The 17,885-nt window shown below is 40.5% G+C and overlaps 2 protein-coding genes across 2 annotated transcripts; one reads left to right on the forward strand and one right to left on the reverse strand.

The window, feature by feature from the left end:
* Window positions 1-504: 504 nt before the first annotated feature.
* Window positions 505-6,471, reverse strand: LOC102081783 (B- and T-lymphocyte attenuator-like). Its single transcript, XM_019352214.2, has 7 exons — window positions 5,465-6,471; window positions 3,462-3,509; window positions 2,343-2,669; window positions 2,168-2,209; window positions 1,963-2,088; window positions 1,847-1,881; window positions 505-1,768 (listed from the first exon to the last, which is right to left on the reverse strand). The coding sequence occupies exons 1-7, from the start codon at window positions 5,562-5,564 to the stop codon at window positions 1,442-1,444; spliced, it is 1,005 nt and encodes a 334-aa protein (XP_019207759.1). The 5' UTR covers window positions 5,565-6,471; the 3' UTR covers window positions 505-1,441.
* Window positions 6,472-6,633: 162 nt separating this feature from the next.
* Window positions 6,634-17,271, forward strand: LOC100708021 (splicing factor U2AF 35 kDa subunit). The gene is made up of 8 exons (XM_003455996.5): window positions 6,634-6,776; window positions 9,080-9,167; window positions 10,449-10,515; window positions 14,151-14,200; window positions 14,727-14,825; window positions 14,924-15,057; window positions 16,801-16,893; window positions 16,983-17,271. The coding sequence occupies exons 1-8, from the start codon at window positions 6,733-6,735 to the stop codon at window positions 17,089-17,091; spliced, it is 684 nt and encodes a 227-aa protein (XP_003456044.1). The 5' UTR covers window positions 6,634-6,732; the 3' UTR covers window positions 17,092-17,271.
* The last annotated feature ends 614 nt before the right edge of the window (window positions 17,272-17,885 follow it).

Below are 17,885 nucleotides of genomic sequence, written 5' to 3' on the forward strand. Positions count from 1 at the left end.
AAAACAAACAAACATTCAAATCAATAAAGACAATCATAAAAATCTCCAAACATTTGTTTTGTACTACAACTTGACCTGACTACAGCTTCTGTGACACCTCTGTCTTAGAGGACAGTTTACTCATGTGTCATGTACATGTACACAAATACATTGACAATAATCTTCAGAACAAAGATCATCTCTCTCTCCCTGAGTTTGTTATACCTGTATATGGCTCTTAACCCACATCCCTGCAGACGTTGTACATCTTTCCAGATCTGGTCACAAATCTACATTTTTCTTATTTTAAAAGGATGCACTAATATCCCAGAGCTGATATATTTTCAACAATTTTTACTCTAACACAAAAACAGTGAGAACCTAATTTTAGTAGCATGTTAATAAATATTTGGTAAACTAATGAGGAATAATGGCAGGATCATCGTGTATATAGAATTGATCTAAAATACACTACAACGCTCACATTCCTGCTAATGAACTAACATGCTAACAGGAACAGGGCTGTTGTTTTACATCATTTTGGCACAGGAGCTCTGCAGCACACAGGAGTAACATACACAAATAAGTAATCCTGACTGCTGTTATATTACCAGCTAGTTTGGTATTATTTTCAACCCTTTACTTTTTGACATGCTGTCATGTTATTCCTGGTGTAAACTTGGACATTTTAACTACAAGGATTGACTTTTGTAGTCAACCTCAAGTGGACATTTGAGGAACTGCAGTTTTTGGCACCTCTCATTTTTCAGCCCTGGAGATGACTGCTTATGATGCCACATGACACAAACTGCTTCTATTAAGCACCATAAGAGGCAACAGCTTTGGTGTTAGAATCCCTAACAGCTTTAAATCTAAACACAATGTGATGTTTGTGCCTATTAGTCCTTACTCTTTGCAGTTTGCTTGGTACAGGTTGTATTTTATGGTTGATTGACGCTGGTAGGTGTAATTTGCTAGGTACACTGGTTGATACTGTATGTGCTGAGACACTGTGCCCATATATATCAAACATGCTCTAACACAGCTCTTGTTAGTGTACCAATTGTTAGTGGCATGAAATCTGGTGAAGAATCTCAGCATAACTCTGCTAAATCCCAAACTGAGCAGAGGCATAATCAGCGAGAGTAAAAACACTTATGAAGGCTTGTAGGCTTTTAAATATTGACCAAACTGTGAGGGTTCTAATTCTGCTATTTAAATTATCAACAAGTCTTCAGGATCTCAGGTAGACAAGGTGTGATGGTCTGTGCGGTATGACTCAACGATCAAAGAGCAGTTTTGACAGAAGTGATGAGTTGTGTTTTATGTATCCACACTCTTTACTTCGAGTCTCTGCATTCCCTTCTAACTGTTCTTCAGGTCTCCTCTGGTGGAGTTACACCAGCTTCAGATATTTATCAGTTGTCCTCTAGTGTGATTTAGTCAAGCAGGTTTTTGGTCTTTATCCCAGACGGATGGCTGCGTACTCTGAGGTCTCCTCCACCTCCATCCGTGGCCGATGAGCCCGCTGAGGAAGCCCGTGGTTGAGAGCAGCATACACAACAGAGCCGCTCTCCTCCTCCACTCTGTTCCTCTGTCTCTCTCTGTCCACATGACTCGGTCCATAAGCCTGCTCATTATCTCTTGATGATCTCAACTCATTGGGCTGCCTTGGTGGAGCTTTCCTCTTGGTAGATCTCCGAGATGGCACAACAGAGGGGCTTCCTCTCTGTGAGGGCTCCAAGCTGGGTTGTGGAAGAGGTCGCTCCACCATGGGGATCTCCATGTACTGTAAAAATCCAAAAAATTTTGAGTTCAAATTATTGATGGAAAAAATGTGATAAGCTTGAAATGTTTTATATCTTACCTGATTTTCAGCTTGACTGTCCTTCTTTGGCTTCCCTGCAGGATGGACAGTTTACATGTTTAGTATTCAGTACGTCTGGTGATGTTTTATTTTGAAGAGGAGAGAGAACAGCTCACCTTTACAGCCTCGCATTGATATGACTGATATGATTATGACTATGATGACGAATGTGGCGATCCCAGCAGCAGAGTACACGTACAGCAACAAGGTTTCTGTATTTTCAGGAGCAGAAGTTGTGCTGACTGCAAGAAAAACAGGTTTCAGTCAGTTTGGATTTAATGCAGCTACAACAACACACACTTAACGTAAAATCATTCTTACCTCTGACATTATTCTGTGTAACAGTGGTAATTTCACTATGATCTGTAAAAACAAAACAGAGAAGTTGTCTGAGGTCTGAACAACACAAAAATATCATGAGATTCAAAAAAGTCCACTGTTCAGTGTGAGTGAAGGTTTCTTAGAGAAGTAAAATTAGTGAAAAATCCACACTCACCGTAGACATTGACAGTGATGGCATGACTCATACTCCTTCCACCTTGAACTTGACACTGATACTGACCAGAGTCGTTTCTGAGAATGTTTTGGAAGATCAAATAGAAGATCCCTGCTGAGTCTTTTAAATGTTTCCACTCTGTTTTAATGTGACTGTCACTGCTGACATTGACGGGGACATTAGTTTCCTCAACTTTATACCAGGTGACTGTTGGTGGTGAATCATTGCAAAAAATAACTGGGCAATTAATCCAAAGTTGTTGTCCAGCTGATGCATTATAAACTGTGTTGCGACGCACTCTAATTTCTGTGGAACAGTCAGAGTCACCTGCAGAAGAGAAATTACACAAAAACAAGAAAACACACAAAGAAGACAAGTTAGAAATTAAGAAATGTTTGACTTTAATTTTAATTTAATTAAGAACATAAAACAATATATTACACAAGGTCAAAGGTCAAAGGTCTTTAGACAATACATTTATATAAAGACTGTTTAATTGAAGACTAATAAATATATAAACATATCCATCATCTGCAACTATAAGATCAAAATAGAAGTTAACATGAGGCATGACAGACAGTAAGAATGAAAAAAAAAAGATTGAAAAGAAAAATCACTTTGTGACATTTATTTGATGATGAGTGGAAAAGTAATTTGCATGAACTCCAGCAGTTCAGCAAACTGTGAGTGAACCCGTCCTAACACAAAGGGGAACCTAAAGCCACGTGTATTAATTTCATGTCTACCTTTACTGTCAGATATTCCACTGCTCTTAAATACTGAGCTTACAGTCTCACTACAAGATCCACCAGCAGGTGTCCTGGAGCCGTTTATCATATGACAGGAAAACTGGAAGTTTAAACTTCTGTGTTTTCAGGACAGCACCTATCATTACTGTCCTGCAGAAAACCTTTAAGAAATTATTTTGCTTTTCAATTTTTACCAAAGAATATTATGTTAAGAGGGAGAATTTAAACCCAGAAGCTTCAGAGCAGGTTAAGAATGCCTGTGAATTTTTTCAAATTAATTATTAGACATTTTTACTGAGACAAGAATTTGACAATAATAGTTATGCTTTAAGTGAAGTCCATATAAACTGGTAAAAATAAATAAATATACCTTTTGTGTTATTTGATTGATTTTTGATTCCTGTTGTAAAAGACGCACCTGGGAAAAACAGAAAAATGTGCCATAAATGTATTAATTTTCATGGAAATTGTCATAAAGTTATAAATAATTTTTGCATAAGCAGACACAATTTATAAAATCATAATTTTCAGCTGCTGCTGTCCCAAAGTGTTTCTGTCGTTTAACATTCACTTTAAACCGTGTTTTTAGGCAGAGTCCAGCATTAGGGCAGACAAATATTTGGGTCCCACCTTCATGATTACTATTAATATTAGCACTGACAACTGTATCACCTTTAGACCACATTTAAGGACACCTTGTAGTAGACCAGAGTGACTACAGCAAGTAATCTGTAGAAAAAGGCGTTTTAATAAGCACTACTGTGAGCTGATATTTGCATTGTCAATTTCTTAAATATGTGATTAAAGCACAAGATGCTTTTTAAACATTTTTAGAAACAGAAATTTTACGGGATGTGGGGTCCATGTGGGGCTTCATTGGGCCCAGACAAGAATTGCATCATCACAACAGGTGACCGTGTCTGTGTTATCATTGTTTCTCCTCTTGTATAATTATAATAGTATGTTTGTGATCACTGTCATGAGGGAAAATCCCTCTCTGAGCAATATTCTTGTTTCTCTTTTAGCATTTTTGTAACAAATACTGACACGTAAACAAACGTGCATTCATGCTGTTTTCTAATAGCATTATCTACACTTCTTACGAAGCCTGATATCTGCTCAGTCTGACGCCTCACAGTCAGCACTGTGCGGTGTCTGTAGCGGGCCTGGTCGGATCCACGTAAAACACAACAGACTTTATCTGATCCACAGAAATATTTTGATTTCATTTAACTAAAGATCTTTGAAGCCATTAATCAGTATTCTTTTTATGAGCATTGGGCGAAGTTATTTTGTGTTTTATGAGCAGTTTTTTTTTTTTCACTTCATGTCTCACCCACTCCAGTCTTTTTGGTTTTTTGTCTTTCTGTTTGTCTAGACCATTGTTGACCTTTGGTTATGGACAACATTGCTCTTCCTACTCCATTAAAACCACTGCTGCACATCTTGTGTCCTCTCTAGGAAGTTGCACAGTTTCATTTCTTACTTGTGTGGCTAATTCCTTTTAACACAGAGTCACAGACACAACCTCTCCCAAAGTCCACACAGTGTTTTTAACCTTATTCATAACTGAAAATTACAGCAGCTCTATTATGTCTGACGTGATACTTTCTGCTTCCTAATCTTGAACTATGTTTGTTTTTAATGACAGCACACACAAGATTAAATACCTGACACTTCACCTTTAATATTTTTAATTATATTAAAGGAGTGCACTTATTTGCATATGTCACTATAATGGCTGTGAATAAAGTTGCGTGCATCTTGTGTTTCCCATGTGAAATTAAACAGGAAATTACACGGAGCTAGTATCTCGCCTGATCCAAACCATCACACACACAAAAAGCACAAGGAACATAAAGTAGGCGATTAATTGAGCTGATGAGCAGTTTCTGAGAAATTCTTTTTAATATTTTTGATCTTTTCCTCTTGTGTAAATTGTTTCCATCGAGCTCCCACACGTAAGAAACCCTGCTGCTGTGGGAGAACAGAAGCAAAAGTTTTAGCATCTGAAACAGAAAGCTCTGCAGGTCTTTAAAGGCAAGTTGTGCCGTTTATGGCAGAATCTGCCTTCGATATCTGATACCACCGATAGTTTGAGTTTGAGAGTTTGAGATCTAACTGAATTCTGCCTCTGATCTTTTCTAAAGCTGCACGACTGGCAGCTACTTTTCACTCTAAAGTTACATCATATGTGGATGTGGCACTTTCCGGGTCACAACCTTTAAAAAAATCAGGCCAACAACTTTAATCAGATCATTTCCAGCACGACTGCAAACACCTTACTTCTCAGCCTGACTGCCTGAGAAGAGAAGAAAGCAAATACTCCACAAATACTGACACAACACGATCTGTACAAAAACATCAACTTACTCTGAGCATTTAAGGTGAGGAGCAGCCCAACCAAGATGGACACATGGAGGATGGTCCAGCATCGATTAGGCCTCATGATGCTGAGAAAAGCTCCCGTCATCGTCCAGTAACAGCCAGCCCAAGGCAGTAATGTTCCTCCAAGCGCATTATTATGTGATAAACCAAAAAGAGAAACACTGATATGAAACTTGCTGCTTCCTCTTTCTGCTCACTCCTTTCCCCTTATCTCTGTCTCTCTCCCACCCTCTGCGTGATTGTAGCTGGGGTGTGTACACCAGTGGGTGGTCTTGCTTCTGCAAATCTTGCAAGTCAAATTCAGTGAAATATCTCAAAAACAGGGGGTTCCCACATGAGCCCTCTCTCGCGCACACTTTTCATTTCAGAGTCTTGTTTCGCTCTGTGAACCTGTGCACCTTCATCATCACTTCTGGGTAGAGTGTGTGGTTCACCTTCTTTAAGCTGACTTCCTTTCCCCTCTCCTTTCCTTTTAAGTTGCCGTCTGCCTCTCCTGCAAACTTGTGCGACCTTGTGCAGAGCACTGTGGTTTGAGCGGAGGGTGTACATTGCTCTGAAGAGGAGATGGGGACTTTGTGGCCTGTTAGGCTTTAATGCCCACTCTGTTGACATGTGTGTGTGGTTGCTGTTTTGGTAAGACCATCAACCTGTGGACCCCCTATCTGTTAGTCAATCACCTTCAGTTGGGTTTTAATGGAGTCCTCCAGGAGGTTTCTGAAGATATAAATCAACACCGAAGATGTCAGGCTTGCTTTTTTATCTTTTGAATAGAAATATACTGTGGTTGGGGGCTTCACCTATACTTAAAAATACACTGACCTATTTTTCTTTTGCCCATATCTCTCAGCTTTGACCACCAGCATCTGGAAAAGTAGCTATCCACTTAAAAAAAATAATCTGCCTGTTTTACAAGTAAAAATATAATTATAATATTTTGTAATGCTGCTTCCCAACTGGAAATAAATTTGCTTAATTTTTTCCAATTCTATATCTGGAAACTAGTCTGCATTTTGGAGGGGAATAACGTAAAAACTACTTATTTAAAGGGAAATTTTTATGCTATTCGGGAAAATTTAAAAAAAAAAAATGTCACAGCGCTGTTTGTAGAGCAGTCTGTTCACCCGAGGAATGAACTAATTTCTGAAACAACAGCGCTGTCAGCCGGCGGTACGGCTAAGTACAGGATGAAAACCATACGCAAGCGCCCACTCTTTACGTAATGACGTAAGGAGGACGTTTCCGACGACCCGAAAATGGCGGAGTACCTGGCATCCATTTTCGGTACAGAGAAAGACAAGTAAGTTTTAAACAGTTTTCAGTCAGTTTTATATATTATTCATTCTTAAAGTCGTATAAGATATCGCTTTTATGTAAAGTGTGCGTGCAGTGGTTCTATTTTGCCGGCGGTGGGGCTTATTTTGTACCCACAGCTCAGCTGCATGTCCCAGTCAAGCTAACCTTAGCAGGAGGAAGCTAACGTTAAGCTAAAGCTATGAATGAAACCCATGCCCTGGCTAACTTGCAGCCTTTGCGTACTGTTAGTTTGCGCCAAAACATTCAGTTGTTTTAAATGTCTCCAGTTTGTGCGTGCACGCGTTAACACTGGAAGTGTATGTTAAAGATATTTAAAAAAATAAGAAAGAAGAAGAAACACCTAACGCGTGGCCCGCTCAGTTAAGAAGCTGATTAGCAGAATAGCTGTCAGGCTTGTATTGTTCCGCCCCACCGGTGGAGTGCAGCAGAAAGCATCTTCCACTCTGTGCCTGCTGAAGTCTTAAAAGTAGCTTTAAGTTTGCTATACGTTTATGTTCTGATGTGATGATTTCTACAAGTAGGATCTTTGGTTTCGTACGGGCGAGGTCTAGACGACTAAAAACACAACAGTGGTTGAGATACCCAAGCAGAGCCATGTAGTCATCATCACCGTACTTGCATTATTAGATTAGGGAAACGTACAATTCCACCCATTTGTACTGCGCGTATTAAGAGCCTAGATGTAATTTAATTCCCGGACAAACTTTGGTCAAGTATCGCGTTAATGAAAAGATCAGTAAGTAGGCCAGCCGTAGCTGTAATGTTCACACGGTCTACTATGCTACTGATGTCTTTTAGTACTAGCAGTGAACCCCGCAGTGCTTCATTGCTTCAGTCTTATATGAAAAATACGTGACGTGGTGGTAATGTGTCATGATGGCGAAAAAAAGTTGTTCATGTACACCAAACAAATGACTAACATATATTTATTGTTCTTCTTTCACATTCATTGTATAAGACAAAGTAATCAGTTACAGGCACTATTAGTGTTACTGTTTGATGAACTCTTTATTTACAGGAATGCGCGACTTGTCCCAAATAATAAAACAAAACTGAAAATTGTTTAGAAAACTGTATTTACTAACAACAATGTACACATATTGTAGATGCTGGTTTTGAGATAAGCTACTACACATAATATGTATATATATATATATATATATATATATATATATATATATATATATATATATATTTCAACAGATTTGTGGGTCATAAAGTATAATTCCCAAATTCAGTATAGTTGTTGATAACCCTGGTAACCTAAGCAGTTTGTATAGGAAGTTTAGTCCATATTGCATAGTCCATCATTACATTAAGATTATCATTTGTATACAATCAACAAATTTCACAGAGAGCTATGAGTTGATTAAAATGCTGTTAATAGTTAAAATAAATGCTAAAAATATGTTTTGGGAGTTTTTTGGTACCTCTTTTTTTTTCTTCTCACATCTGTTCGAGTAAGTATTAAATGTAAAACACATAACACCTCTGCACCTGGTGTCTGCAGTACTCTGACATTTCACGTGTCCTAATGAAGCAGACACAGACTTTCGTTTCCTGACTGGGTTTTGCCCTGACTTCCTCTGGGAGTGGGTAAAGCTCCAACTTGTATAACTTCACAATGACTCCCAAGGACCTGACTGCCATGGCCCTGATACTTTTGGATTTCGTTCTGTAATGCCCCCCCTCCCTCCCATTTTGGTCAGGCCATGTAAATCTGGTCTTTCTGTTTTGCAAGGTAGCGTCTGTGTTTTGTGGACTTAGCCAGACGTCAGGCCTGGTCTGGCAGCGACAGCACCTGCAAGACTAGAGCATCTACAACAAGTGATTGGGTTGTGAAGTGTAGTTGGTCTCATTTTCTAACTTTGTTGGCTTTATGGTCTTTAAAACCAGCCTCAGATGTTAACAAACCTTCAACCAAACCTTTGTATTTATAACAGTCATTTCATTCATTATCTTACCAGTGCAAGTGTGCAGCATTGTGCTGTTTTTGTGCAGTGTTATGGGTGTGGCTGTCTTACTCTGGTGCAGCTACTGTTATTGTATTTTGCATCTGTAATAAAAAAGTTATTGTCTATTGCTTATAAAGGTTATATCTCTATGCTCTGTATTAGGTTTTGTCTATAAACGGTTTAAGACCCATCACTCATGGTTCAGAACAAACAGGGTAGTTGCTTTCTGCTTTTTCATTAGTTCTGTTAATATGTCAACAATCTTACACCTTAGCAACACCCAAGGTCAGATTCTGAATATGTGTGATAATGATTTTTCTTCTTTTTTCAGGGTCAATTGTTCCTTCTACTTTAAAATTGGAGCTTGCAGACATGGAGACCGCTGCTCGAGATTGCACAACAAACCAACCTTCAGCCAGGTGGGTATCCCAGCAAAGTTCCTTTTTAAATTGATGACTTTATTGTATGAGGTCAACCACGAACCCTCAGCCCTGCAGTAAACTGATAAACAGTGTACCTCCTGACCCACCTAGTTTGCCCTCTCGACTTAATGAGATGCGCGCCGTGGCCCTGAATGATTTAGACACGAGCATAAAACCGCTCTTATGTGCTCAAAGTCTTTTTGGTTTTAAAGTTATGCTAGGTTTGCATGGTGTGTGTAAACAGTGGGGGTTTTTCCTGGTTCAAAATGAGCCTTTAGAAGTGGCTACGCTCATAAGCACAATTGGTCTGCATACATAAAGCAATGAGTCTTTTACCCTAAAAAATGTCTGTGAATTTTCTTGTTAAATGTATCCCATGCATGAGTATATTTGATCCCTTTTACAAGAGAACTTGTTCTGGTTCTGGTGATTTTCCTTCGGTGGGCGCGTGTAAATGTGAGAAAAAAGTGTTCTGGTCATTGTCCTGTTCATGTTGTTCCAAACTCATGTGCTTTGTTTGTCCTTGTCTCAATGGTAAATGGCCTGTATTTATATAGCGCTTTACTAGTCCCTAAGAACCCCAAAGCGCTTTACACATCCAGTCATTCACCCATTCACACACACGTTCACACACTGGTGATGGCAAGCTACGTTGTAGCCACAGCCACCCTGGGGCGCACTGACAGAGGCGAGGCTGCCAGACACTGGCGCCACCGGGCCCTCTGACCACCACCAGTAGGCAGCGGGTGAAGTGTCTTGCCCAAGGACACAACAACCGAGACTGTCCAAGCCGGGGCTCGAACCGGCAACCTTCCGATTACAAGGCAAACTCCCAACTCTTGAGCCACGATCGTCCCAGATCGTCACTGACTTCTTGTTGATCATTTTCAGTGTGGGTTTTTTTTTTCATTTGTTTGTTTTTTTGTTTGTGTGGTATTCAGGAACCTGTGTTTTGAAACTGGGAAAAAGTTAGTGCTTTATGTTATGCGAAGTATGTGAAGTTGCGTGAGGTAGGTTAACTGAGGTTACTGTGAGTGTGGGCTAAAATGTAGAGAGTGGGGAAGACGTGGCAAACTTGCCACAAACCTGGCCAGCCTACATTCCAGTGCAGTTTAACATTGACCCTAATATGTCACACTTATCATATTTCTTTTTCTTTTAAGTGTGCTAAAGCATGATATTCCTGTCAGGCTCAAGCTGAAGTTTATGTTACCAGAAAAGGTTGAAAACCTGACACTCCTGGCTCACCAGATACACCTTTTCTTGTTTCCTCCACAGACCATCTTGATTCAGAACATCTACCGCAATCCTCAGAACAGTGCGCAGACAGCCGACGCTTCTCGCTGTAAGTGAAACTTTCATCAGCAACGTTTTCTTGCTGTTTCCTAAAAGCACTGGTCCAATATAAAAGCACAACCGAGGGACTGCTTCAGCTTTCTTCACTGGAGAACTGGTTCGGACCCCATTATCTCCCACGAACCCCAACAATGTTGATGTGCAATATCTAACCCAGTGGTTCCCAAACTAGGAAGGCACAGTTATGAGAGTAATGGCCCAGCAGTGCTGAATAAAATGACACATGGGTCTGTGAAGCAAAGCATGGAAAGACCACAAAATATACCGAGGCATATCTCAGTCTCTGCTTCACCACAGTGTGCAATGAAGATGGACCACTGTGTCGTATAATGCTATGCCTCTTTTCCACTAGCACCTGCTGAACTTGGTTTCAGTTGTTTTCCATTAAAACTGAGGACCACCTTAACGCAGACAGGATCGTTTTAGTAACGCGGCTCGAAACTCTTATGATGTTGTTTGCATGCGACACAAAGAAAACCTCGAGCTCTCTACGGATCCTGTCATCAGCCATCAAACACAACAACGCCTGCCACTTTAAAAAAAAAAAAGTACCTCCTAACAGGCACTACCACCTAATGGAAGACCATAAAAACATAGTCGAGTAAATTATTCCACATTAAAAAAAAAAATAAACATGGTTATACTCAAAATAATGTGTAGTATATTATAACAAAAGAGAGAATAACAAAAGTCTCCACTTTGAACTTGTTTTGACTGAACTACAAACTTTTTAAAGTATGTAGCAGTTTTTAAATTACTCCCTTGGTGGAGGTTTGTGCTCCCAGAGTACTTGTTGCTTCTTATTTATTTATTATTTTTCTTTAATAATTTCACATGCTTAAATTGTATTTCTGTTTTGATTACTAAAAAGCTGTTTGGAGTTTGTGAGAAAAGAGCGTGTATACGATTGCATGTAAGGGGTGGCCTTGAAAAATGTTTTTATCTACTGATGGAGGCCCTGCAGAAAAAGTTTGGGAACCACTTGCATAATACAAACAAAAAAAAAAGCATGAACACCTGCTTCTGATGCCTCTGCTTTTACGTAACTCAGAGTGCAGTAAACAACCGTCCGACTAGTGACACTAAAGCAAACAGTGCTTGCAAACTGTGCTGATTATGGAAGAAATGAGATCAGTAAATATGTCGAGCCCAGTCTGGCAGAGCTGAAGCAGACCCTCTCATACAGGTAGGTGGGTAATGGAGTCATAGGCTGCCTGGGGTTTGAGAATTAGCTTGTCTGTTTTTCTTTGGGTTCTGTGATCAAACTACACATCCAGCTAGCTTTAACAGGCCTGTGTTTGGTTTAATGTTGATAGACTGATTAGTCTTTTAATACACAGCTACTCTGTACTTGATAAATAAAAAAAAAAAAGAAATGGAAATTTGTAGTACTTGAAGTGGAGCTATTATGCTTTTTCCTATACTCTGTTATAGACGTACTTGTGGATGTTGTCCAAAGTTTCAGATAATGTGCTGTGTGTGAGCATATGGACGAGTAGTGCCTGTGTGCCTTCAGACTGCTCTGAATGCTCAGATTCGTAGAGTTTTTTTATACTCTTGGTTTTGTATGATGTCATAGAGAAATGGGTACAGAAACGCCTCCCACCTGCTGCTCTCGTTATGAGAGGAAGCCGATCAGAACACAGTTTACTTAAAGAGAGGGCAACCGGAGCCAAATCAGATAGATGTAGAAAGATGGTGAAATGGGCTTTTGTGCCAAGGCGTGAACCATGCAGAGCTACTCTAGTAGTAACCAAGAATTAAAAATTTGGAGCTTCAAGTGAACATAATGGGTACTTGTGGTGGATTTAGAAGTAGAATGGGAGGCAGAGCCTTCAGCTTTCAGGCCTCTCTTCTGTGGAACCAGCTTCCAGTTTGGAACCGTGTGACAGACACAATCTTTACTTTACTTTTTGATAAGTCATTTAGTTAGGGCTGGATCAGGTGACCCTGAATCCTTCCTTAGTTATGCTGCAATATGTCTAGGCTGCTGGGGGATTCCCATGATGCATTGAGTGTTTGTTCTTCTTCTTGTTTCACTCCCTATGTGTTTATACACCTCTGCATTTAATTATTAGTTATTATTAATCTCTGGCTCTCTTCCACAGCGTGTCTTTGTCCTGTCTTCATTCGCTCATCCCCAACCGGTCGTGGCAGATGGCTGCCCCTCCCTGAGCCTGGTTCTGCTGGAGGTTTCTTCCTGTTAAAAGGGAGTTTTTCCTTCCCACTGTCGCCAAAGTGCTTGCTCATAGGGGGTCATATGATTGTTGGGGTTATTTTCTGTTTTCTTATTGTAGGGTCTTTACCTTACAATATAAAGCACCTTGAGGCAATCTGTTGTAGTCATTGGGCACTATATAAATAAAATTGAATTAATTTTAGTAATAGATCCACTTCAAAGAAAAATCCAAGTGAGGCTGTAAATGTTTTAAAGAACAAGTTCAGATTATCCATTATTTTAGGTGAATCTTTAATGAATGAATGAATCTTTAAGCAGAGTTTTCATCTAATGAATCAACTCAGAAACACTAAGAGACTAAACAGGTGTCATTGCTGATCTCTTACCTCCAAAATTAAACCTTGAGTCAAACAGTGTTCTCTTAGACCTTTATTAATATTACAGCCTTTTCATGATGAGCTAAAATATTCAAAAGCTACATTATACAGCGTGATTGTGCAGTCTTGCCTTTTTGTACCACAGATCTGCTATATTAACGGGAAAAACAGTGGAGTGGTCTAGTTTTTCCTGAGATTGTGCAAACGGGTGTAACCATCACATGATCAGCAGGAGCAATTTCACAACAGAAATTATCTAATAACATTGTTTTCCTCCTCAGCTCTGTATTCGGTTGGATTTATATCACAGCAGTTTACGTTTTGTATTTCAGACCATTTCCCTCTTGAACATTTACCTTCATAACCTTGAAAACTGCCCAGTCTGCTGATGCTTACACTGTAAGTTCTCCCTTCATCTGCAGGACCCTCCAGCACTGACTGCACTTAATTCATTATACCACACCTCCCCACATCAATTCGGTCAAGTATAGAATTGTGTCCTCTGTACACACACACAGTTTTTGGGCCTCATGCTGTTTTGCATGTTTTCCAGGCCTAAACTCAAATTAGCCCAGTCAGTGTCATGCACTGATGTGCAAAGAGCAGCTTTTCTTTCACTTCTCTCATTTTCAAGATGTGATTAAACCAAAAAGCTATAATTAAAGTACTGTTTCTGGGTTTTCTACACTTAATGTTTTCACACTGAGTGCACAGTGATTGCTTCTGCATTACTGAACCTGGCTTCTACTAGTGATGCCCCCGACTTAGTCAGGGGTTTGTCATTAAAATGCATATTTAATGTTAGGATCCCTGTGTACTCAGTGAGCAGTTCTGTAAAGGTGGCAAAACACTGCAAAAAAAAAGTCATTTTAAAGTAAATCCACCAACCTGGAGAAGGCTAAAGGGTTTTCTTGTGAAAGACAGTTGTGTAGCATCTCCTTCAGAATTTTTACTTTACATTATTAAGTTGGTTTAGTAAGATTTGATGTTGCTTAACATGGTCTGAGTTTTTAACCACCAGTGTCTGTCTAGCTTTGACATGACTGTCCCTTTCTGGGCGTTTTTTAGGTGCCGTCAGCGATGTGGAAATGCAGGAGCACTACGATGAGTTCTTTGAGGTGAGTGAACTTTTGTTTCTCCTTTGTGTCCCACGTGTGGCACTGTTGGACGTCACGAATGTGTTATCTGCATATTTCAGCCAAAAAGAGCAACTGGGGCAAGGTGTTATTGACAGTGTATTCATGAAGCAAGAATCTTTTATTGGTTTAGAGGGGCTGGTATTTGGCTAACTAACTAATAACCCAATAAAAACTGAGTTCATCATGTTCATAGGTTTTGAATATGAGATTTAAAAACAGTTTGATAACATGCGTTTGTAAAGGTTAATAACTGGATAATAGCTGTTGTATAACTTATTACTCACAGATTAAAAGCCTGTCAGCATGACTCCACAATAATAACATTGTTTACTTCACAGTCTTTACATTACCGCCGCAGTGCTTGCCCTCTGTACTTTAGTTAGTTCATGTGGTAGGCTGGGTTAACCAGTTTCCTGGTTATAAGAGGTGCGCTATAAGAATAGAACTGGTTTGACAGGTTTCTATTGTTTGTTTGTTTTTTCCCCCCGTCCTATTTCTGACACAGGAGGTGTTCACAGAGATGGAGGAAAAGTATGGAGAAGTGGAAGAGATGAACGTCTGCGATAACTTAGGCGATCACCTCGTCGGCAATGTCTATGTCAAGGTCAGTTTTAGGATCTTGGTGTATTTAATAAACGGGGTTGAATCATGATGAGCTTCAACCAGTAATTTCCTAAGTATGTGTGTGTCTTTTGGGTGTAGTTTCGTCATGAGGAGGATGCAGAGAAAGCCGTTATGGACCTGAACAACCGCTGGTTCAATGGCCAGCCCATCCACGCAGAGCTCTCCCCAGTCACTGACTTCAGGGAAGCCTGCTGCCGCCAGTATGAAATGGGGTGAGTATTGTGCAGAAAACTGAGTGTTAATTTAATTAACCAGCTGACTAATAAACTATAGAAAGAAAAACTGTCTTCTTATCTAGCGCCAAACCACAGCAACAGTGGCCTCAAGATGCTTTATATTGTAAGATTAAAACCATATGATAATACAAGAAAACCCCAACAATCAGACAACCTATATGAGCAAGCATTTGGTGAAAGTGGGAGGGAAAACTCCCTTTTAACAGGAAGAAACGTCCAGCAGAACCGGAGGGGCAGGGCAGTAGTGAGTAAGAAAGGAGTCGAGGCTAAACTTCGTTCAAACAAATATTGCATGTTGCATTTAACAGAATTTTGAAACTGTTGAATAATCAAACTGAAATGTGTGTCACTTTGTACCATGTGTAACATCGCACGCTCACACAGTGTCAAATTAGTTTGCTGTCGATGCTGGCACTATCAGCCTGTTTAACACTTGGGTGGTTATATACTAGTTACTGTGGCGCAGCCGCTCATTTTTCTACATAAAACTGCTGCAAAGCCACACTGGTTAGCACGGCTCAGTGTCTTGAAAGAAGGACTGAGGTGCTGCATTACATCTTAGATACTGTTGCTGTGCTTTATTGCATACGATTAATTAATTTAACCGACTCGTATTTCTGTTGCTGATTAGTGGGGACAAAAACGTTTAAACTTCTTGTCTTCTATCGCCCTGGTGATTTAGTATAGCTGTTTGAATAGTGGCCAAGAATTTAATGTACCTGAAACTTTGACGGTTGATAAGATAATGTGGACAGTGTCATCATGCCGCTGATGGATAGATGACAGAGCCTCACCGTTCACCCTTGAGCTAACGCAGCCAAGTGGAAAAGGCAGCTAGCCTCAGGATGCAGCACTCGAAGCAACTGTAATGGTCCTGGCTCACTGAGTGTAAAACAATCACATTTAACTAAAAGCACAGCATCAGCTGACACGTTGATGGCACAGAGCAAAGGAGAAGCGTGCACACGCAGTTACACTCTGTCCTTGGTCAGTGATAGCGTCTTTCCAATCCTTTCCTTTACGAGTCCCCGTGTGATTTTTCCATTGGATCACGGGGGTTGTTTGCTCTCCCTCAACTCTGGAGGCAGATAAAGATTCGGTGTTCTGCTTGGTGGGTTGGCAGGGCTCCTCAGAATGTGCAACTATGAGCCAACTTTTCCTCGTGGCACAGATCTACCAAATGCAAGGCCAGCAACTTTAACCCTTCACGTCCTGTTTTCCTGTGATACATACTGTAGGATAATACTGCTAAGCTAAGTTCCATTGTTTCCTGCTCTAAACTGAAGATTGTTCTTCATGCATTTATTTCATCACATCTGGCTTCATTGTTCACTTGTTTAAGCAAAAACCCCCGAATGGCGTACTCTCACATCACACAGTTGCTGATCCAGCTCCCTGTTGAATCCAGGGTCCATTTTAAGATTCTGGGTTTGACTTCTAGAGCTTTTCATAGGCAAACATCAGCTTACATGAGCAAACTTTTAGATCCCTGTGTTCATGTGATCAGGGCCTGCTGGCTGAGCGTCTTAGGAACTCCGTCTTCTTTACGAAAACTAAAGGAGACGAGGTTCTGGGACTCTGGAACGCTGTCCTTCTAAGATAGAGATCTGTGACTGGAACTTGAGACTTTATATTCTGGTGTTTTGTTTGAAGCACTTGGTGATGTTTATGTAGAAAGGTGCAATAGAAATAAAATTTTACACACTTGCTTACTTACAGAGAATGCACCCGAGGTGGTTTCTGCAACTTCATGCATCTGAAACCAATATCGAGGGAACTGAGGAGGGAGCTGTACGGCCGCCGCAGGAAAAGGTACTGAAAAGCCCGAGAGCGAGACAACTGCTTTTGTGTCTCGTTTTTTAATTTGAAAAATAAAGATCTTTTATTCTCTTCTTCACCAGGCACCGCTCACGGTCGCGCTCCCGGGAACGACGCTCCCGCTCCAGGGATCGACGGCGGGACCGCGAGAGGAGGAGGTCGAGGGATCGAGAACGCTCCGGAAGATTCTGAAAGTAGACGAAATGGACCCACCAAATTTCTCCCCCTAAAGCCCAACAGTGATGACAGTTATTTTGTTTTTTGTTTTTGTTTTTTTTGTGAATTGTTGGAAGTGTTCTTTCTTTTATTCCCTTTTTTTTTTTAAGATGAGCTTGTGCCGCTTTCTCAATAAAAAACAGATTTGTAACTGCATCTGCACCGCTTTCTTCAATATTCAATCCTGTTCTAGGAAGGATTTTATTACGATTTATTAAGATAAGATAAGAACTTTATTTATCCTGAGGGAAATTCTTTTGTCATACACATGCTCAATGCAGCAAGAGAGACAGAGAACAGAGGAATAAGACATACATGGCGGTCAGTTCTGCATTTCGGGGCGATGAGTCTTTTGCTACGAGTGCTCCGATGGTCCATCATGGAGGCGTGCATGGGGTGGGAGGGGTTGTCCATGATACAAAGAAGCTTTTTCAGCATTCTCCTCTCAGACACCTCCAGGTTCTCCAGTCTGACACCCAGGACAGAACCAGCCTTTTCAATCAGCTTGTTCAGCCTGTTGGCATCAGCTGTCTTCACCCCACTGCCCCAGCACACAGCTGCAAAGGGCACAGCGCTCTCTACCACAGAGTGATAAAACATGGTCAGCATTTTCCTACAAACGTTGAAAGACCTGAGCCGCCTCAGTAGGAAAAGCCGACTCTGCCCTTTTTTTGAAGACAGCATTGGTGCTCTTGGTCCAGTTTACAGTCCATGTGTACCCCCAGGTACCGGTAGTCCTGCACGATCTCCACATCTGCCCCTCTGATGGT

This window comes from Oreochromis niloticus, linkage group LG23, assembly GCF_001858045.2.
Source record: "Oreochromis niloticus isolate F11D_XX linkage group LG23, O_niloticus_UMD_NMBU, whole genome shotgun sequence".
NCBI lineage: Eukaryota > Metazoa > Chordata > Actinopteri > Cichliformes > Cichlidae > Oreochromis > Oreochromis niloticus.